General features: G+C 39.3%; 1 protein-coding gene across 2 annotated transcripts in view; it reads left to right on the top strand.

The window, feature by feature from the left end:
* The window catches only part of ASAP2 (ArfGAP with SH3 domain, ankyrin repeat and PH domain 2), an 87129-nt gene that overhangs the window by 21902 nt on the left and 42209 nt on the right, over nt 1-23018 (top strand). For both annotated transcript variants that reach the window (XM_072331726.1, XM_072331725.1), the window contains exons 2-5: nt 1984-2056; nt 5797-5942; nt 15542-15616; nt 16647-16696. In XM_072331726.1, the coding sequence (XP_072187827.1) occupies nt 1984-2056; nt 5797-5942; nt 15542-15616; nt 16647-16696 (344 nt within the window). The remainder of the gene's footprint in view (nt 1-1983; nt 2057-5796; nt 5943-15541; nt 15617-16646; nt 16697-23018) is intronic.

The following is a 23018-nucleotide window of genomic DNA, read 5'->3' as shown; positions in this document are numbered from 1 at the left end:
GACCTTGCCTTGATATTATTGAAATTGCCAGCACCATTATGTTATGGCACTAGCTTTGTGTTCTGGTCTGTAATCCTAGAGAAAGCAGGAATTGGTTGGGAGGTTTTGGCAAACCAAAATGATGACTTCAGTTGAAGAAGAGCTAAAATTTTCCCTTACTGAAAGTCTGTGCTTTCTGACTGATGCAGTCATGGCCAAAGTACCTTCAGGTCTATCTGTAACCCTCACTACAATAGTACAAGTGGTTTGTAATTCAATCAGTACATTATCCTTCCTGCACTCTCCTTTTATTGAAAAAATTACCATATTCTTCTATTTCTTTTTTTTTTTCCATAGCTGAAGTGCAGGCATTAAATAATTTATCAGCTGCACACACAAATCTGAGGCTCAGCTGGGAATTGAATCTGTAACTTCAAAGTCTCTGGCCATCATCCTTCCCTTGGGCCATTAATTGTGATGCTTGTTGTTGGGGATGTTGCTTTCTTTTCCTTTCCAAAAGAGTAATTGCTCTTTGATGAAGTCATTGATGAAATTGTCTTTCCTTTGTAATCAGCTGGTCGGATGGTGCTCTGCTGAGGTTATTTTAGCAATCACTTAATGCGGAATGAGGGATTTACCTTTTGTGTTTCCATGCAGGCAGGTGACTATTCTGACCTTGGAGACTTCACTGTATACTGGTTTGTTTTAATGGCTGTAATCCAGGTTGCTGATGTGAACAGAGTCCTGTGTGAGTTCTGTGGGCTTTCTTAGGGATTTTTTTCAGCCCATCACAGGTGATGATGTCTCTGTACTTCTAATGCATTTCAGATGCAAACTGTAAAGGCACAGGAGGTCAAAGTTCCAGTGGAGGTAGCAGTACTGTCACACTGTAGTAGGAAGGCAATGTTGAAATGTGTGCATTTCCATGGAATGCTGAGAAGATGTTGCTTAGCTATTTGTGGTCTAAACAGGTTCACTTTAAGAATACTCCCTTAATTATGATGGATAATCTTTCTGGTTTTATTCTGTGTGTTAAGGTGGGTTCCTGGGGACTGACCAGTGTGCATCATTTGTCTTATACAAACAATTAGCAGTAAAACAACAGTAGGTTGTTTTTGTTGCTGTTGCAGCTTACTGGAACATTTTGAATGAAAGCTGCTATGAATTTTGTGCTTTCTGCTTGCTGTTCTAGTGTGTAGCATGCTGAATAGCTCTTGGCATAGTGGAATGTCTTGGTTTTGGTATTGTTCCTCAATGAGGCCCAGGCTTTGGAATTCATCTCCAGATTTTCTTGCAGTTTTGCAAAGTTTATTGTTTGTTTGTTTGCTTGTTTTTAATCTGTCTGTATTTCACTTTAGTAAGTAAAATGGTTGCTCGCCTCAACTTACTGATATCAAATGAGTTGATTATATGTGCTTGAGGATTCCGGACGGGATTTAAACTTGAATTTTATGTCGCATTGGTAAAAGCTTTGCACAGTGTCAAGAAACAAGTGGTATTTTTGAGAGAGATTCAATTTATTTTGCACAGCAGTCACAAAGTTCATATGACTGGGAATGCAATTAATTAACTGAATTATTCAAGAAAGCTGAAATTAACTTCCATTTTTAATATTCTGCCTGCGGAAATAATATTGCTTGTTTCCTCAGCATCATATGTCAAAACATACAGCAGGCTGAAGCTATTTTAAGTCAGCTTCTTTAATAATTTAACATACGATATTGTATAAATACTTCCATTGTGGAATATTAAACTATTAATAAACCCAGAAGGTGCTGGGTATAAATGAATCCAGTCACCATGGGAAGAGGGAAGATGGATCCTTGTGAACAAAGGGAGAGAATGGGTTGTGCAGATGGGGTGGAAACAACTGGCATGTAATTCAGTAATTACGGGAATAAAATTAACTAACACAATTCTGATGTAAGTACAGAAAGTTTCTAGGGCACACATTTACTGCAGGTCAAGCCAGTATTTCACATTTAATTTTTTTTCTTATTTTAGGCTCTGGATGTTGACCGAACTGTTCTCTACAAAATGAAGAAATCTGTCAAAGCTATAAATGTATCTGGTCTGGGTAAGTAGCAAATAAGTTCTGATAAGCTATATTGCTGAAACTAAAGGGCTGGTGAATTGTTGGATTTGGTCTTCACAATGAAGCAGAATGTTACATGGGTAACTCTAAGAAAAGAAATATGTACCTTTTAAATGGCAGTCTTGAACTTGCTGCATAATAATGAGACCAGTAACAATGAAATTTTGAGAGACAGCTGAACCTGCCGGGCTGTTCTGATATGAAATGGGGTCCTTCCCCATGCTCAGGGCTACCTGCTCTTTCTGCCACCCCTGCTGCCTGATAGATCTCTAGATGGGATTTTCAGCGCGCATAAATTTACATAAGCCATTCAGGTGCTCACCTAACCCAGGTTGTGTTGATTTCACTGCAAGGCATGTGATCCGTGTCCTTGAGGACATGGAGGGGAGGCAGGGTGTGTGTGGAAATTATCCTTTTTTGTTAGTGATAGAAATCTACACCAACTTAACTAACTGCTTTTATAAACAGCCTTCCTGGTGGCTCCCAGTTCCTCGTGTTGAGAATTTCATGACAAGAGAAAGCTGATGAGCTCCAATTTGTTATTGTCATAATGTGCAGAGTCAGATATTTCTCTGACAAAGTGCTAAAAATATGAAGAACTATTACGGTGTGCATTTGCATCCTGCTCCAGTCCCACGGAGTTCTCTGTGTTTACCTGTGATAAAATAAATGACGCTTTTATTTTTGTTGATCAGTGACAAAAAGAAACAGCATTTTCGTTTTTGTTCTCATCTTGCAGATCACAGCAATTAGAGCTAAGAAAACCTATATGCAAAAAAGATAGGCCTGGCAATTTTGGAGAGCCACCAATCTCTGACAGAACTTAAGAGTATGTCGGTGTTTGGATATAAAATTCTAACAAGGACTACTGTTGTGGTGTAATTCCTATCAGCTAATTGAAAGGAAATTCCTTCTTACTGAACCTTATGAAGCTGTTTTCTGTGGATGGTTTAGAGTCCAGTTTAAGACTGATCTGGAGCTGTGTCATCTGTTATGTATTTGCTTGTTATGATGTGTTCTGTTGTCTTTTGTTTCTTGGTAATTTTTGGTTGCTAGACTATGCTTCCTCATCAGTGTATTTGTTACGGTATTGCAGCAAATCACTGCATTTTTTGCATAAAAATCAGTGCTTTGCCTAGTTTTTAAATTCATGCTGCTAGATCTTGACAATAAACATTTGAAGGCACATCTGTTCCACCAGCACAAATATAGCTTTGCTTCTCCAGCCAGTGGAAGCTTCTTTTGACAAAAAAGCTGTGGCTCCGTATTCAAAAGAGCATGGCTACTGGTGCTTGGTTGTTTTATTTTTAATATAGTTCCCCTGAGTATAAAGCCTACCTGTTCTGTTTTCCTGAAGTGCATAAATGGTGGAAGCCACTAGGATACTAATTTGTATGTCATTTAGTTTCTCAGTAAAAAAAAAAGCCCTGAAAGCCTCCAACAGATTGGTTTGGGTGGTTTTGTTTTGATCACACAAAGGCTTGGGTTGGAAGGGACCTCACAGCCCAGCCACCCAACCCCTGCCATGGGCTGGTTGCTCCTCACCAGCTCAAGCTGCCCGGGGCTCCCCCAACCTGGCCTTGAGTGCCTGTGGGGATGGGGCACCCACAGCTCTCTGGGCAGCTGTGCCAGGGCCTCACTGCCCTCCAAGTGAAGAACTTACCCCTAACTTCTTATTTAAGTCTCCCCTCTTTTGGTTTAAAGCCATTCCCCCTTGGTGCTGTCATTACAAGACCACATAAAAAGTTTGTAGACAACCTTTTAAAGCACATCAGAAAGAAACGTGAGGGCAAAGGAGAGTATTTTGGCTCAGGAGCTGTGGAAAAAACATCGCTTCCTGCTCTGATGGAGGACCAGCTCAGCTCCAATATTGTGCCGCTACTGTAATGACCATCAGCATTGTGGAGAATGTCTCAGAACTGTTGCAGAGCTGCTGGTCTGTTGTCTTTTTAAAATCTGATATGTAGATCCAGAAGCAGAGGCCCAAGTTTTGAGGATACCATGTGGAATAGAAACCTCTCGTTAAAGTCTGATAAAAAGTCAGCATGGTTCTGCTGACTGCGGATTTCACATCTAACTATGACAATTAACAGCAGCAGCCTTTTCACCTTGTTTTCATGCAGTGATGTTCTCTTTTTACTGTTTGAATTGTCCTGACCTCCACCCTTACTTGGGTTCAGACATGCAAAGCTAGGTGCAGGAAGCTGTAAGGAAGAAAGTGATATGGAAATAGTGAACTGCACTGGGTAGCTGTGTGAATAGTGCAGTTGCAACGAGCCAAGCCCTGTTTATTGCTGTCTGTGCCATTTTATTCAGAGTGTCTTCAAGTGTTGGTATGTCTCAGTTCATTCATAGCTTCTTCAGGTCTATTCATGTCACGCAGTAGTATTAGCTGTACAGTCATAATTTATCCTGTAGTTCAATTAGCAAAATGTTTTGGGGAAAGGACATTGCAACATGAATCCTTTGGATATTAAATTGCTAACATACACAAATGGACTTGAAATTAAACCAAATCATTGCTAGTTTGAACTAACACTAATGTTCAGGGTTTCTGCTGGTTTCATGCAACGGCCAAGAAGGATTCTTTGTTCTTATTTGTGTATAATTTGTTTTCCAGGGTGTGGAGTTTTTATTTTGACTTCTTTTGAACCATTAGAAATATGCTGCAACTAGAATAAGAAATAGGCAGTATTAAATTAATCAGGTACCAACTTGATGTGCTTTGCCATGTGTGCTCAAGCTTAACTCAGTCACTAAGCTCAGAAGGAGGTTTATTTAATTCCTCAGACCAGATTTACGTTCACTTTTTACATCTGTCTATATTGGAAAGTAACTGGTAGGCTATGATTGAATTGCTAGCTAGATGTAGATAAGATGGAGGCCCTTCACATTTCCCTTGTATTTGAATCAGGAGAGCCTGCTTTGGCCTAGATTTCATCTCACTATCTGGGTGGAATAAGTCCTCAACACACAGAGTTCATGCTTTGAAGAGCATTAAGGAAGTGCAGCCTACACCTAAATTCAGAGCCTGTCATCTCCATTAGGCACAGGGGCACTTTTGAGAAAGTTTGGTCCTCTTAGGAGGGAACCTAATGGTCATGAACTGTAACTGCTCTAAGTCATCCCATGTTAAAGGCAGACTTACTAGGTTTTTTCAGATCCCCACTGCTGGTCTGGATCAGTTAGCTAACATGGATACAGGTTGCATCCTCATCTGTAATGTTTGTAGTCCATTTCCTAAGATGACGTGAGACTCTTTGATGTATCGCCCTGTGCAGTAGGGATTCAGGACGCTGCCAGTGTTTCTGCTCCTTTCTGATTCTTTGTTCAGTACACAGCAGGTAAATTTAGAGAGAATTAAGAAACAACTATAGAAGTTCATTGTAGGAATTAGGAGCTGTGTGGTCTCTTGTATGTTACAGAAATATTGCATGTCTTTCTAAACAGGATTTTTGTCAGATTATTGTCTTGTTGCAATGACACTTGCACACATTTGTACAGCATTTGGATAGATGCACATAAAGCAGTATTAGTGAGGTACTTCATACTTCCAGCATAACTATTAAAAGATAAATAATTTCTCTTGTCTTGAGTAAACATTCTTAGTGAGAAACCTTCTGAAAAGTTATTTTTCCCTGCTGTTTTTTTTTAAAGCTTGGGTGCAATTTTTATAAGCTATTACCTGCTGACGGTATTTTCATGTTTTGCTCTTTTTGAAGCTCACGTGGAAAATGAAGAACAGTACACACAAGCACTGGAGAAATTTGGAGGCAACTGTGTTTGCAGGGATGACCCAGATTTGGGAACAGCATTTTTAAAATTTTCTGTGTTTACAAAGGAATTAACTGCACTCTTCAAAAATTTGGTAAGCATTACTTGCATAAAAACACGTCACCTTTATAATGGCACTGTCATTTCTATGTTTCTGAATTACAGCAGCTCTTCAATTTGATGATAAGTTGTGCTTTATCAACGACTCTTCTTAAATAAATAAACAAAAAAGAGAAACCTGGCTTAAGGAAACGTCTAGCACCTTAGCTTTTCACCTTTCAAAACTCAAAAAAACCCAAACCCAACCACGTAACTCTCTTCTAGCAATTCTCATGTCTAAATGCATCCCACAACAAAGTAATGCTGTTTTTAAATTGTGAAACCAGTAAAACTCAACTTGGTTTACTCGGTTTTGATGTTGCTTTTACTTTATGTTTTCACCCTTTCCATTTGTATTTCTAAAGAGAGATTTTGGTGTCTCTGGAAGAGTCTCTTCTCAAGGAGGACAGTCAGGAATCGATGAAACATGTAATAAGACAATAGTATCCACCAGGGACCAGTTCTGCATCTGAAGCCAATAAGGCTTAAAAATACTCTTCAGTGAGCTAAATGGGATGGAGCCAAATGGAAGAATAGGAATCTTGATTACGAATGGAGAATTTTCAGCCTCAGTTTGACGTTAATCAGAGATCACAAACAGCAGATTCTCATTCTCCATTCTACTAGTTAGAGCTATGTTTGGACGAGTCCCAGAATTAATTGGAGCCACAGAACTCTTAAACTAGGGGTGAGAAAAGGGAGATGACCCAGATTGATACAAACATTTAAAAATCTACATCTGCTGAAATCAATGGATGTAGGCAGATCAGATGCTTTTATGAATCTAGACCAAATGTCTAGTTTGCAGCCAGCTGGTCATAATCAGTTCTTAGGGGAATGTTTCCAGCAGATGAGATTTAGGGCAGTCTCATTCATGCCCTGATGCTGTCCTCTCTTTTTACTCAATTGTGATATCGAAGAGAGAGAATCTAGCCCCAAGTGTATTTATCTGCAATGAAATGTATTTCATATTGGTCGCATCGATTTGAATATCTCTGGCTGTACAAACAGCATCTGAGATTATGTGTCAGAAGAGAATCCTTATCAAGTGTGAATCAGTCATTTATCCTGAGTAGTTTTCCATAGAGGTAGACTGCTCATATGGGAAGGGAAATAGAATGGCTCTTCTGATTAATACCTTCTGTTGATGAAAAACCCCTCTATCTTACATTAGCTGCATTATGGTGACTTCATTAAACAAATGGATCTGTAAAATGCCATGTTTATGTGGCTTAAAAAAACAATCCACTAAGAGCTGCATTGTTCTCCCCAGAAAAAAACAAGCTGATAATGTATTTAATGTTAAGGAGCCAAGCAATAATGGAGTTTTATCTAAGCATTTGTTGTCTTAATAATTCTTGTCTGTACAAAATATTTCTGATATGAACAACTTTCCTTCCACAAACTTCAAAGAAAGTTTGTTGATGTAGGTCTGATTTTCCAAGGGATTAAAAGGATATTGCCAAGCATTAAAAGTCCTATATACTGGTTGAAAATAACATTGGATATATATATATATTTTGTTTTAATAATCATAGCTGGATGTGGAACAACCCCCATGCTTTCTCACACCGCTGTGAGATAACCAGCTCTGAATGCCTTAAGCATGTTGGCAGTGAAAAAACATCCTCCTTCTAGAATCTTGCCTTATAGCACCCAGCATACTTTGGTTGTAAGTAGCTGTGTTAGAAATGTGGTTAGCGATATGCAACCTGCTGCTGTTAAGAAAAAACACTGGAAGATATTATTTAGGTCAACCTGCCCCTGAAGTTTCACAGGGCTCTGAATTTCCCCAGAAGATTTTTAGCTGAAGCAAGTGGGGAATGTGCAGGGAACTGAGAGAACATGTTCAGACTGGAACAGATGCCAAAGCTATTAACACTGGCAAAGCTTAGAGGCTACTGTCGAGTTTTGCTTTGTCGTGTACTTTGATTTTGTTTCTCGAAGCTGATGTGTTCTGTCAGCTCTTGGTCTGGGTGGCATTTAGAGCTGTGGCTTTAAAGTGCTTCTGCAAAAAGATTTTTTTTTTTTTTTTAAACTTGTCTTTAGAAAGATAAAGGAAAGACATAATAAAGTTGCTCTACTTTTAACAGGGTTTTAGAGCTATTGTTTCCTCTAGTATATTTGAAGGTTTCTCAAAAGACTATGATGTTTTCACGGACCTGCCAAGACATTCATGTTTTAAATTATTTCATTAATGTCTGATGTAATTTTTGTTACAATCAAGTTAATCAACTCCAAACTATTTAAGATGAAGTTCGTGCCTTGGAATTGCTTGACTTTTTATGTGTTTGCTTTGCTCCTTTTTTTGAAGAAATAGAGTTCTCCAAATTTGAAGCGATTTCTGAAACTTCTTAAGAGGGAAAAAAAAAAAGTGTTTATTGCATGTCAAGTCCTTGTAGCTACTTGCTTTTGCCTAATGCATTGAATAACTGATGATATATTCTGCAGGATTTTTTTAGCCATAGCTCCCGTACCAAATTATACACCTTCCTTGAGCTTCCTTTGAATTAGAACTGTGTTTGAGATCAGTCAATTAGGAAGTCTGTTTTGATAGGAAAAAAAATGGAAGCTTCTTTGCTGTGTTTGAGCTAACAGAGTAAGAGTACCTTTTGTGGAACATACAGTGTTGCTTCTTGGACTTTTTTTTTCTGATGGTAACTGAGAGGACTGGAATCTGCTGTTTTCTCTGTGTAAAAGGTAGCTGGAAGGAAGAGATTCAATGTGAGAAAATCCTTGGATTTTCAGTGAGGAGAAATGGTAGAACAACAGAGGCATTTTTCTGAACATATGCTCCTATTTTACTTTGTTTTAAAAATGTAAGAAGAAAGGAGATTTGTTTAGATGTAGAAGATAACCAGTAAGGAAACAGAAGGACCTATATTTCTGTACTGCATAATGAACTTATTTTTGTGTCTAGAATTTGCTCTCCTGGATAATGGGTTGGTACAGTGCAGGGTCATGACCTTATTGGCTCTATGGAGATGTGGGATGGCTCCCGTGACCAGAGTGTTGGAACAGAAGAATACAGACACCTTAGGATCCATACACAAGGGAGATAAGGAGGTTATGTCACCCTGTATGTCAGAGACCAGCTTGAGTGCATGGAGCTCTGTCTGGGAGTAGATGAGGAGCTGACCTAGAGCTTGTGGGTCAGAGTTAAAGGATAAACAGGTGACGTTACAGTGGGGCTTCTGCTACAGGCCATCCAACCAGGAAGGCTGAGCAGATGAGGCCTTCTGCAGAGAGAGGAGCGGCCTCATGTTCTCAAGCCCAGGTCCTTGTGGTGAACATCACTCACCCCAGTATATATTGTAGGGACAGCACAATAGGACATAAGCAGTCCGTGAGGTTCCTGGAATGTATCAGTGGTAGCTTCCTTCTCCAAGTGATAAAGGGATAAAGAAATTCTGTACTTGACTTTGTTCCCATCATCAAGAAGGAACTGATGGGGGGCATGGAACTCAAGGGCATCCTTGGCTGCAGTGATTGTGGAATGGTGGAGCTTGAGATCCTTATGGCAGTGTGGAGGGTGCACAGCAAGCTCACTTCAGGAGAGCAGACTTTGGCCTTTTTAGGGATCTGGTTGGTTAGAGTCCTGTGTGTCCAAGTGTCCTCGCAGATGAAATTCATCAGCTGCTACCCAAAGGCCAGTCACTCTTATCTCTATACCTGGTAAGATCACAGAGCAGATCTTCCTGGAAATTATAATATTGCACATTGAAAAGAAGGTGGTGACAGCCTCCTTAATGAAGGTGGCTTCACTAAGGGCGAATAATGCCTGACAAATGTGGTGGCCTTTTGTGATGGGCTTTCAACACTGGACAAGGGAATAGCAATTATATGATGTCATCTACCAGGATTTGTGCGGAATATTTGACACTATCCCGCATGACATCATTGTCTCTAAATTGGAGAGACATGGATTTAATGGGGGGACTAGTTAGTGGATAATGAATTACCTAGATGATTGCATTCAAAGAGTCGTGGTCAGCAACTTGATGTGTTGAGGATGAGTGGTGTTCCTCAGGGACTGGTACTGGGACCAGTGCTGTCTGACATCTTTGCTGATGACATGGATGGTGGGATTGAGTGCACTTGTCAGTGACTTTGCTGATGACACCGAGCTGTGCAGTGCTGTCAGTGAACTGGAGGGAAGGGATTGAGAGGGACCTGGATAAATAATTCTTTAAAAACCACTTGGATGTGATGCTCAGGGACATGATTTAGCAGAGGGTTGTTAGTTGGGGTAGTATGGTTAGGTCATGGTTGGACTCGATGATCTTTAGGGTCTTTCCAAACTGAGTGCTTCTATGATTCTATGACCTTGAGAGGCCTGAGAGTAATATCCTAGGTCATGAAAAATAAATCAAGAAAATACATACACATGAGGACTGTTTTCATTTTTAGGCTTTCAAAATTATCTTTAGGTGCTGCTGTAAACAGAATCACCCAGAACATCTAAAGGGATTCACATAATCAGAAAATACCATAAACTTGCATGTAAATCAGGAAGGAGATGTTAAGGCTTGCTCTTGCAGTAAGTATGAAAGTACAGAGATTGCAGTAGACCTTTTGGTTGTAGGTGCTAGGAAAAGCAAGATGTAATAATTCTTCTTAACATGGCATAGATTCAGCTCTGTCTGGAATGTTATCTTTATTTCTTTGCCAAAAACGTATTGATCCAACTGGAAAAATTCTGAGGACAGTAAGAAAAAAAAAGGAATCAGGGCTTAAATAGCTTAGAAGAATGGGTTTGGCTCAAAGATAACTGTGTGCTTGCAGAAGGGAAACTTAATAAATTGCATGTAAACAGGCTCTGACTGTGAAAAATAATAGATGAGGTGGCCCAGAGAAAGAAGTGGAAGCTTCCCACTTAGATGTTTAAACCTAGGTTTGAGTATGTACAGTTGGGAATTCTCCACTGACAAGGAGGATGGGCTGGAATAAGCTCAAATCTCTTCTTCCTTTGCTTTTAGAGTTGTACACTTTATGCTTTTAAGAATACACTAAAAAATGTATTTCCAGTTATTTTATGCTTGTAGTTCCATTAGTTTGTCTTTTGGTGGTGGTGTAGTGGTCATTCCCAGTAGTAGACGCATCACATTACCTACTGCAGAGAACCTGCTTATGCAGGACAGTTGGACTAAATGATCTCCAGAGGTTCTTTCCAACTGCTAAGATTCTGTGATCAACATTTGATATCTTATGTGAGGATGTTTTTATAGCCAGCTGAATGAGCATCTCCATGTGGGCATTTAGTGTTGGGCAGTCACTGCTTCACTGGAGTCCCTTTCCTTGTGGAATGATGATTGCTGTGCCACCAAGTCAGCCTATTCCAGTTATGGGACACAATCATGTTGCAGGTAGGGCTGGGAGCAAGAACACTCAAAGGTACCACTGTGTCTTGATGTGTGGGAGCCAGGCATAGTGAAAAGTTGAAAGCTTTTGTTATGTGATTTTCCAATATCTTATGGTTAGATGCCAAAAGCATCTCTTCTGTAGTGCCTTTCTGGGTTTTCAGTCACTCCGTGCTCATGTTGGTTGATTCCGTCCTAATCAAGTCACTGGAAAAACTACTGAAATTTATTCAGTGCAATAGTACTTGCCTTAAAGAAAATGACTATGAGTCAGAAGCAAAATTGTCACTTGTAAACACTTGAGTTCACTGGTGGTTGAGAAAGCCCACAGCTTCTTAATACATGGGATGCATCTAGAATTTGGAAACAGCAGCATGAGTCATGTCGTAGGTTCTTCAAGTGTCTGAGTTTTAGTTTAATCAAAGTCACTCTGTGTTAAAAAAGCTCCTTGAGAAGTAGTGAAAAAGTCTTTGGGTTCTTTTTTTCATTTGCTTTTTTTGTTTGTTTTGTTTCGGATTTAAAGCAGTTCTGAAAAAAAAAAAGTCTCATTAAAATAAATAGGAGTGCTGGCAAATGAAGAACTGCAGTGTTTAGCCATAGCCTCTTAAGCTCCTTGAAAGTCGTTCCACTTAGCAAATGTTGGCTTGCCTGTTGCCTCTGCCATCGCTTCTGGCAGCCATGAGTTCGTTTATATTTACATTCTCCCCCCTGCCATTTATTTTTCTCCTCCTCTGAGCTTTCTCCAACTTATGAAGTTTTAATTTATTATTCTGTCTCTGTCATCTTATCTTGTTGGAAACTGTCAGAGGAAAACTGCAAGTGTGCCAAAGCAGCAGTGTTGGAAGTAGAAACCAGGTCAACTGTGTCTTTGCTTTGCTTTTATTTTAATACTTCTTTTTTCCCCAAAACACGTGGAACTTGCTTGTGTTCTTCTGGCACAGGACGACTTTTAATTTCTTTGAAGCTTTCGTGCACTTTTGTTCATGTCTCTTTAAAAAATATTTTAAAGCATAAATAGATGTATGCATTTTAGCTTGCTATGTACACGTAGCAGGAGCTGCAGCATATTAATGCTTCTCTGCATGTGAAAAATGAGTCTGTATTTTTTAATAGTCCAGCTTAAACTTCTCAAGGAGGAGGGAAAAAATGTGAGATCATTCTTGTGTGTCCTGCTTTGCTGATTTATAAATATGAACAAGTACGATTCATCTAACTAGGCTAATGATGGCAAATTCATGCATTATGTATGCTTACATTTGTTGCAAGTAAATCGGGAACATAGGGAATACAATGGACTGATAGTAACTTACAGGTAGTAGCGCACGGAATTAATTTGAACAGGCAAATATTCTCCCTGCATATATATATATATAGGAGCACGAGTTCATCCCCATTAACTGAATCAACAGGGAATTTCCAGGACTGATTTGAAGGCTGATGGTTGTTAGTATGAATATGTCAGCAGGTAGTTGAGGGTCTGCCATTTTTATGACTTAAGGAAAGAAACACTTGTCTTGAATCTGCTGCTGAGAAACACCTCACTCCTGCTTTCCACTTGATTACATGGATTTGAAGGATATTTAAATGAAGACGATGAAGGCATTGATCTTTATGTTAGGCCTTTTATTACAACATAGTGATAAAGTAAAACAATGCAGTAGAACACCTCGCATAGGAGAAGATCTTACATGAAGCCTCTTCTATTTCTTCTCTTGGACAGCCATAATGGGTGTCCGTGTCCATAGATTTGTGCATTTCATCGGTCTTCTTGTAGAAGTTTTTATTTTTTACCTAAGTTTGGTGTGTTTTAAGCTTGTTCACCTATATTTTATAAAGTACTATTTTATTAACTGTAGACCCCGTTATGTTGGTATGTGGATGTTGTAGTGCTGCAGAGAACTTAGAGGTGGACTGTTTCCAGTGCTGTCAGCTAAGCATGTGTGGATGTTGCTCATTCAGTTTTTGTAAGAATTGTTTTAAAAACAAACACAAAGAGTTGGAATTTAACATGTTGATTCTAAAGGGCTGTGGTTGCATCCTGCAGCTTTTTGGGGAGAAAGAAATGTAGAGTGGAGGATGGGAAATGTGATTTATTGTAGAAACTTAATAGGCCAGATTTTATTTCTTCAACTTTCCTAATCTTTTCAAGCTTTGAAATTTGTGTGTGTTCTCTTTCTCTTTGGTCGCTGTCTGAAATTTCAAGCAATAAAGTGGCATCTTCGAAGAGGAAAGGCAGGAATTTGGCTTTTTGGTTGTTCTTTTGTTTTTAATAGCAGCTGTTGAGGGCCACTGAGCATGAGGACCACTGGGGATGGAACCCCTGAGTTTGCTTTAGTGAGGCCACCAAGGCTGATAGAGATATCTTTCGTGTTTTTCTATTTGGTGTTGGCTGAAACTTCGCAGTTGGAAATATTATTTTTTTTTTTAATTCCTGTTCATGTCATTCCTTATCTGACTGGGTTGTGCTAAACGGGACTTTGATATTCCTGACGTTTCATCTGGAACAGGAGCATTTACGTGATGCAAAATTGGTGCTCTGCTAAAAACAGTTCTGCAAATCTGCTTTCGTGTATGCATTTCTGTGCTTCTTGAGAAAAGCACGTTAAAAAAAAGAACAGCTAATAATTCCAATGAAGAAAACCCACCCGAAGGCAACTTTCCCTTCCCTGCTGCAAAAGTTAATCAGATTTTCTTTCTGTCATAAAGCACTCTGGTTATTATGTTCAGCACAGTCTGTTTGCGTTGTTACAGTTTAAACTCTTTGCCTAACTGTCATGGCTCATACTTGGAATGTTGTCTGCAATCATAAAGGGTTGGAAATGAAGAGCTCCTTCTCTTGGTGTCTGTTTCTTTCTTTCTTATTCCTACTGTTTGTCTTTGGTCTTTTCCCCTATCAAAATACTGTAGTACAGATCATCTATTCAGAACCATTATTTATTTTTTATTTTATTTATTTCTTTATCTAAATTTATGTACATTTTTAGTTTTCATTTGAAGCGAAGATTTTTTTTTTCATTTTTTATTTGTTCACTTTTGAATTACTTGCCTACACGAGACCTCATGAAATCTTAGTTTAAAAGTGTATATTGATAGGTAAATGGCAAACATAGTACTTGCTAAGAATATACGCTAGATGTTTAACTAATGGCTTTTTAAAGGCCAGAGTTCTTTGTCTTTGTGATTTGTGTCAGAGTAAGGCACTATGTAGCATGAGTAACAGACGCCATGGGATGGGCCTGAAGAGACTTCAAAATGAACAAGCTTAAATTATGCTCATGAATTAAAAATGCAGAAAAATTGTGTCATTATTTTGGTATTACTTAAACAGTAAAATCAGGCAGCATTAGAAATAGTCATCACATTTTGCAGTTGTTGGATGATATTTACATGAACAGGAATTCTTCCGGTTTCTTGCTGGCTTGGACTGTAATGTCTCTAGAGTAAGTTTAATCAACTCATATTACTACATCTTTGGCTACTGGTTGTGCTGACAAGTATGTTCATAAAGCAGTGCTGGGAAAATAATATGTAAGATATGCCCTGTTGGCCAAGAAGGCCAATGGCATCCTGGCTTGTATCAGAAACAGTGTTGCCAGCAGGAGCAGTAAGGTGATTGTCCCCCTGTGCTCAGCTCTGGTGAGGTCACCTTGAGTACTGTGTTCAGTTTGGGGCCCCTCACAACAAGAAAGACATTGAGGATCTGGAGTGTGTCCAGAGAAGGGCAGCAAAGCTATGAGGGGTCTGGAGCACAAGTCCTGTGGGGAGTGGCAGAGAGAACTGGGATTGTTCAGCCTGTAGAAGAGGAGGCTCAGGGGAGACCTTATTGCTCTCTACAACTACCTGAAGGGAGGTTGTGGTAAGGTGGGAGTTGGCCTCTTCTCCCCTGTAACTGTGATGAGAGGTGATGGCTTCAAATCTGAGGTTTTGGTTGGATATTAGGAAAGCTTCTCCAAAACAATGATTAGGCACTGGAATGTGCTGCCTGGGGAGGTGGTGGAGTCGCCATCCCAGGAGGTCTTCAGGAAATGCGTAGATGTGGTCCTAAAGGACGTGTTTTAGTGGGCAATATTGGTTGTAGGTGGACAGTTGGATTTGAGGATTTTAGGGATTTTTTCCCACCCTTTGTGATTCTGTGAAGATTATTTACTGAAACTTGTAATTTGTGAATTGAGACAACGTGCACTCTACATTAAAATTCATTATATGTATTTTCATGTAATTTTTTGTCTCGTAGATTCAGAATATGAACAACATAATCACTTTTCCGTTGGACAGTTTGTTGAAGGGAGATCTGAAAGGAGTAAAAGGGGTATGTTTATATTCTTATTTACGTATTAAATTATTGTTAGTACAGTAGATGCATTTAGATAACATAATATTTTTATCTTTGATATAAAAATTATTAGCTTAATAAACAAGATGATTAGTTTTTATTATGAATTGAGTTGACCCTTCTGTTAGTGGTTGCACATACAGCATGCTGTTGACTGCATATACAAAAGATTTGAAAGCTTTAAAAAGAGCTCTGAGATATAGAAGATAAGCAGAGAAGGAGGTGTGAGAATTATTAACTTACAGATTTTCACCTAGTTGAAAGGGAATAGCAGTTTAAAAATGAAGAATTTTTATTAATGTATACACTTAGCACTCTAAATGTACCTTTTTATGAAAAGCATTGAATGAATGTACTGTTTTTCTGAAGAAAGGCTAAATCTACTTGTGCTCTGAATATATTTCCTATTAAAATAATAGTAACTTAGAACTCTGATGATATGTTTATAATAAATTTCAAAGCCTATAGCTAACAAATGTATTTGGCTTACGCTTCATTTACTGCTGAACAAACAGGAAGCAACTGGCAGCTATTGTTCTAGGACACTGAAGGAAGAAGATGATGTATACAGACTAAAAATGGCCTCTATGTTACCGAGGGATGAAACAATTATTTATACACTTATGATTATTTATACACTTATGACCTTTCTGTTGATTGCTTGGTGTATTTTGCTCTTCTTTTTCTTCTGTTTTTCTGTGTCAAAATAAGTGCACTTTATACAGTGTTGCTCCATGTTCCTGACTTGAGAAAATAATCAAATGCTACTTTAATATTATAACTGTTGAAAAATCAAACTCACTTGGACTCCTAGAGATGCTTTTACAAATGTCAGTGTATTAGTCTTATGTACAAGACTACTTTTACATGGTCCTTACGCGAGCTTTGCAAGAACAGAGTTCTTTGCTCCAGTGGGCACTGCAAGTGGCATAGATTCATAGTTAGATCTGTAGTATTTTTCATGTAAATAAGTAACTGCATTGTTATTTCTTTTTTGTCTTGACAGGACCTGAAAAAGCCCTTTGATAAAGCTTGGAAGGACTATGAAACTAAAGTGTACGTATATTTTAATCTTTTATATAAAAGTATAATTGAAGTCTAAGGAAGTTGTTATTTAGTGATACGGTTCCAGGCAGAATTCCTAGCTGGAAAGATTTTTGTCTGAGTGTAAATATAAATATAGGTGTAATCATTTGAAATTCTGTAATTCTGTAATATGCAGCTTACTTCATGAATAAATATTTTCCTTTTTTTCTTTAGTGCCATGATAGTATCTCTGATAGACTTGTTTGCTTAATGAAGTTTTAAGTAATCAGCATAATTTCCCACAAATTGGGAATGTGTCATGGGTTACCTAGATTTATCTGTATCTGTGACAGGGCAGCCGCCCTGTAGGGCCTCTCCCCTTTCTCCCCTTCCTCCCCTCCGGGGGCCCCGGAAAGGAAGGGAAAATAAAACAGTGGCAGCAATCTAAGGAGGAAAACTTATTTTACTAAATATGATATCGGAATACAATGATTGAGGCTAATAAATCGAACAAAACAGAGAGAGAGAGAGAGTCCCCGAAAACCGAGAGGCCTACTGTGAAGTCTAGGCGACATGGCAGGAATGCTTCGCACTCCCTGAGAGTCCAAGAGAGAGAAAGTTCCAGCCTGGGAGCGAGATTATATATGTCCTCCTCCCGTGACTTATCTCTGGCCGCGGCGTCCTCTGGGATATGTAGTTCTTCTCCGAGAGCTGAGCACCCAGGACGCTACCATTCTACGGAACTGAAGTATGGATGATCCATACTGCACATGATGTTATGATGTGGAATATTGACAGCAACACCACAAAACTATGACAGAATGTTTTATTTTAATTGAAATACATATTTTTAATTTTTTCAATAGTTTCCAGTAAAACTACAAAAAGAATAGCAAGATAATTACACTTCTTGATGCAATTTTAAAGATTTGTTGGTATTTTTTTTCTCTCTTCATGGACTAATTCACTATAATTAGCAAGTTTCTTTAGCACAGAAAAAATACCTGTGTGTATTCACAGAATCACAAAATTGTAGGGGCTGGAAGGAACCTCTAGAGATCATTGAGTCCAGGCCCACTATGGCAGACTGCACAGGTAGGCGTCCAGGTGGGTCTTGAATATCTCCAGAGAAGGAGAATCCACAACCCTCCCAGGGCAGCCTGGTCCAGTGCTCCGTCACCCTCACCATGAAAAAACCTTCAGTTGTCTTTAAAAAAAAATCAAGTGTATGCAATTCAAGATTTAGGTCGTGATTTTACATCTTGAAACACGTCTAATGTCTCTGTAATGTCTCTGGCTCTAGCACATTTAATCAGACTGCCCAGTGCTGAGGTCTCTAGAAAGACCTTAGTGAGCCTTTAGCCCTTACAAGAAAGTGCTAAGGATGGTGTAAGGATAAGCTTGTTTACCAATAGGGCTACAAAATGCTATGTGATTCCTGATCAGTCCAGTAGCACAAACCTTCACAATATTTAATTACTGTAGTTTATTTAAATATATGAATGTTTTCTGCAATGCATGCCAGTGTTGGATGCTCTTAGCAGATATACTGTGTACTAAAAGTGAATGGATACCTATATTGCTCTTGTCATCAATATTGTGTGTCTGGCACAATATATTATATTCACTTGCTTGAAGATGTATGATAAGGTGTTTAAATAGCCATAATACCAGTTTTAGTAACATAATATTGTATCTGGCTTAATGAGTCAAACAAGTCAACAAAGCTTAATTCCTCAGATCAAGCAGAATTAATTTTGGTACCTGTCATGGCCCAATCAGATGAGAGTTGTTGAGATTTTGACACTCCCTTGGTCTAAATTAAGGTGAAATGACACCAAACAATCAGTCAAATGTTTATTTGTATCCCGCTACAATACTTAGCATAAGATTCTGGGATGTATATATATCCATACCTCATTGGTTATAAGCTGATGATACGCTTTGTGTTACATTCTAATCTAGCATGAAAAAGGAGATTGGATAGATGGGTAAGGAAGATCTGCGTCATCACTCTTAGTTCTGTTGTAGTCTCTGGTCTGGTAATATTAGGGTGGCAAGTGCACACCTGATCGTTGAGTCATAGCTCTTTTAAGTTACTGCAAAAAGGAGATGCATCACATATGTGCCTGTTGTTTGCATGTGAGGTGGGAGTGGGTGGGATTCAGCATTTGAGCATTTGTAGATGGGGGAGGGGTGGCACCAACCCTTTCTTCTCCAGCTGAGTCAGGGTTTGTAAAAAACCCATTCCTTATGACATTGATCAGGTTGGCATCACTTGCCAATGGAGAACTTGCCCTGACTTCCACAAGGATGTAGGGCTGTGCCTCCTCTGTTATATTCTGCGCTCTCATAGAATGATGGAATGGTTTGATTTGGAAGGGACCTTTAAGATCATCTAGTTCCAACTGCTGTAGGCAGGGACACCTCCCACTAGACCTCGTTACTCAAAGAGCCATCTGACCTGGCCTTGAATGCCTTCAGGGAGCGGTCATCCACAGCCTCATTGGGCAACTGTTCCAGTGTCTCACCACCCTCCCCATAATTAATTTCCTCTTAATATGTAGTCTAAATCTCACCTCTTCCTGTTTAAAGCTATTTCCCCTCATCCTGTCCTGGTATAAAGCCCGTCCCCAACTTTCCTGTAGGCTCCCTTCTGGTACTGGAAGGCTGCTGTGGGGTCCCCCCAGAGACATCTCCAGGCTGAAGAGCCCCAGCTCTCTCAGCCTGTTCCCTTAGGGAGATGCTTCAGCCCTCTGATCATCTTTGTGCCCCTCCTCTGGAATCCCCTCTAACAGCTTTATTTCCTTTTTGTGTCAGGGGCTCCAGAACTGCATGCAGAAAGTCTTAACTGCAAGTGCTTCTGATTCCCTACTCCAATTGCAAACTTAAGCATGCAGTTTCCATTAATTCTTTGCAGTTAAGCAATGCCCCAGCAGCTGGGACAATGAAACAGTTGCCCTGTGTCAGCAATAGGTGTACTTTCTGGTTTGACTGAGTCAGTTGTGTCAGTGCAGCTGGTGGTCCCTGAAGCAGAATTTCACGGTGGGTTTTGTTCCTTATTCCAGTATTGCTTGAGTTGTGACAGTTGGTTCAGTTTTCTTAGCTATCCAGCTAGCGTCTTTGATCTCCTGAGGTCATCAGCTCCTCACCTATCAGATGATTTCTGCTGATACAGCTCCAGAAATATTACAGTATTTTAACGCAAATATCTTTCAGCAGCTTCCTGGCTGCCTAGATTGACTGAGAATCTAGCATCAGTTTTTAATTTATTGTCCAATTGCACAATGTTGTAATGGTTCTCTGGTGCCTACTGAGTTGACCCATCTGAATTCATGCACAAGCAGCCTTTAAAAGTGATTCCTGTATGCTTTTTAGTCACAAAAGTGACAAGCTTAGCAAGTGAGCTAAATCTTGTTATTTCTTTGGAGAATAACAATGGATATGATCTAATTACAGCTTTCCAGGCTTGATTTTTGAGGAGGACCTTAGTCGTGTTGTAATTTCGAAACTGCCTACCTACAGCAGGATGTACATAACAAGACATTCTGAAACGTTAAGACAAACCTCCAGTCTGAATCTTTGGAACTTGTAACTATGCCAGGACTATGATGGCTCCAGTGCTCAGTGTTTTTTTTAATACCAGCAAACAATCCTGTTTGGTGCCATGCCAATTTTCAGCTATTGAAGTAATTAAGATTTCTAACCATCGCCCTTGGCAGTAGTTTGTCTCTGAGGATGGGCCGTAAAGAACAGCCCTGTAATTTAGCCTGATATTATCTACCTGTGCCTGATTACTGGATCTGAAAGCTTGTTTAATTATGTAGAGCTCATTCATAGTGACATCCCACAAAGCTTATGTGCAGAATTTAAAATAAATACAATTGCAGGCTGCTGAGGCATATATTAAGAATTCTGTTCCTAGTGGAATGGAATATTCACCATGACGAGCATGTTAGAGCAATGTAAGGGTTTGTACTTTGGTCCTCATAGCTGATGGTTTGTTTCAGAGTCACTTACACTAAAAATATTTTCCCTTCTTAAAAACTAACAAAGAAGCAACTTGAGTACTTGAGAAATAAAAATGCCCATAGGAAATGCATTTGAATCTCATTTAAGGACAGTAGAAGCAGGAAAAGTTGTTGTATGCATTGTTACATGTACACGTGAAGTTGTGATGTTGGCCTCGTATTTATTTTCTGCCCATGGGATTGAATCCAACATAGGAGATCACAAGGTAGCATGTGTTCATCAGGAAGTTCTTTCAGATCCATTACCATTTTGTGTGATATTTCCGGGTGGCTGGCTGCTATGGTTGCCATGTTTTTAACTGCTAGTTTTTCAAGCAGCTACATAAAAGCTCCACATCAGCAGTCTAGAGTTTAAAGCTGTTTGTCTACCCTGTTGGACTTCTTCACTTTGATCAAGACCAAAGGATCATCTACTGGAATAGAGAGCCTGGGAATACCACGTACAGGCAAATTCTTCAAAGCTCTTTTTTGTGATTTATTTTTTTTTAATGGTTGTTGTTTTATGACAGCTTTTTGTGGCTTAAGTTTGTCCATCAGGAAGTTTTTTCACTGCAATCTGCATCACTTCTACCATGTGAGTTACCAACTAAAATCATTATAGAACTTTCCTGACCTCCCTCCAGGAGGCCTTTGGGATTTATCAGACCATCTTGTGTGGAAGACATGTTTCCAGATAAGCTGAAATGCTTCCAGCTGTCACTGTTTAGCTTGGCCTTTACAAATACTGGAATTTTAATGGTGCGATTGTCAGGCTGGGGTGAGAACACTAATTCAAGCCTGAATTTGTTGAGAGCAGCTTTGTCATCTACTAAATTTTGGACATATGAAAACAGTGAGGTTTTTCTGAGTTGCTTTGTTTGTAATTCTATATCCCTCAGAGGTTTCTAGAGAAAATAACTGTTTTGGTTCTGTGGCCGTCTCAAATGGATCTGAACTTCTCTGTATCTGTGTGTTTTGGTCATCCATAGCATTGGGTAAATGCAGAATTGTCTCCACTGTCCTCAATCTGCAGTACTGACAGAGGTTTCCTCGGTGTTTTTCACTATGTTACCTTAGATGGTGCCTTGTTTGGACTGTTCCTAAAAGCAGTACTAGGATTATGCTTACTCAGCTATCCTTTCTAGTGATACTTCTGTTGCATTTTTTTTTCTTTTCCCCTTTCTTTGTTTTTCTCCCCTTGGATTCACAAACCATTCAGGTTTCTAAGCAGCTTTGTCTGCCTAACCCTGTTTATCCTATGCTTAAAATCATATTGCTGGCCTGAGTTTCCAAGTCACAAGTACAAACCTGTGAAGCTAATCACCAAATAGCAAAGCTGTATTTTTGTAGTGTGTTCAGAAGAGGCGATACCTTCATCCTGATTTCTGTCTAGATAAGGAGATCCTTAAGAAATTCTTCAACTCAATAAACAGAATTATTCTTCCATATAAGAACAACCTGTTTGCCTCTGTATCTCATCTTTTACTTGCCCATCTTTGATGATATTGAGTGTTAATACATCCAAATGTGATGTATTTGAGAAGGAATTCATTCAAAACAGTTTTTTTTCCTTTTTCTCTGTAATAATTTCTGAGCTGCTTCTTCAGACACTGTAATTGTGTTCAGAAATTGTTTATATATGTGGCCTTGTTTGGGACAGTAATGTTGAGATCTGTTCTTAAACTCTTAGATCACTATCCATCAGTGGTGATTATTGTTGACTGATTCTTCCTTTGTAGATACCCAAGTTCTCAGAGCATTTTCCTCAAGATCACCTCAGCTGACACAACTGCTTTTGTACTTTGGAATTGTTCTTGAATAAGGGAATAAGAGGAGCAAGTGACCCAAAGCTTTATGCTAGCCTAACAGAAAAAATTAGGAATATCCTTAGCTGACATTGATGAATAATTCATCTTTCCTCACCAATCATCATTAGTATGCTTCATTTGTAACACTAAAGATCTTTAAATGTTTTTAAAGCTTTAAGGTAGCTAAAAGACCTCAGTTGATCTCTGTTCAGCTTCTGTGAGCTGGGCAGTGCTGCCTGCTGCTCTGGGACTGCAGTGGGATGAGTGTGTCTGCTCCTCTGGCTGGAATTGGTGCAGACTGGGCTATGCTTGTTATGAGGCAGTTGCGTACTTAAACACTAATGGCAGACACGCTGAGGGAGCATATGGGCAGAGGGTACACATCGTAAAACTGCTCATATTTCCAGCAGACAGACCGTATTCACCAAGGCAGCGAGCCAGATTTCACCCACATTGTTTAGTTTGATCAGTCCTCTTGTGGTAGATTTTGAGGCAGATATTGTATCACTTCTGTACAGGAGTCAGAACGATAAA

The sequence above is a fragment of the Excalfactoria chinensis genome, chromosome 3 (assembly GCF_039878825.1).
Source record: "Excalfactoria chinensis isolate bCotChi1 chromosome 3, bCotChi1.hap2, whole genome shotgun sequence".
In the NCBI taxonomy this organism is placed as follows: Eukaryota; Metazoa; Chordata; class Aves; order Galliformes; family Phasianidae; genus Excalfactoria; species Excalfactoria chinensis.
The sequence above is the reverse complement of the archived record's forward strand: the minus strand, read 5'-3'. Positions and strand labels throughout refer to the sequence as shown.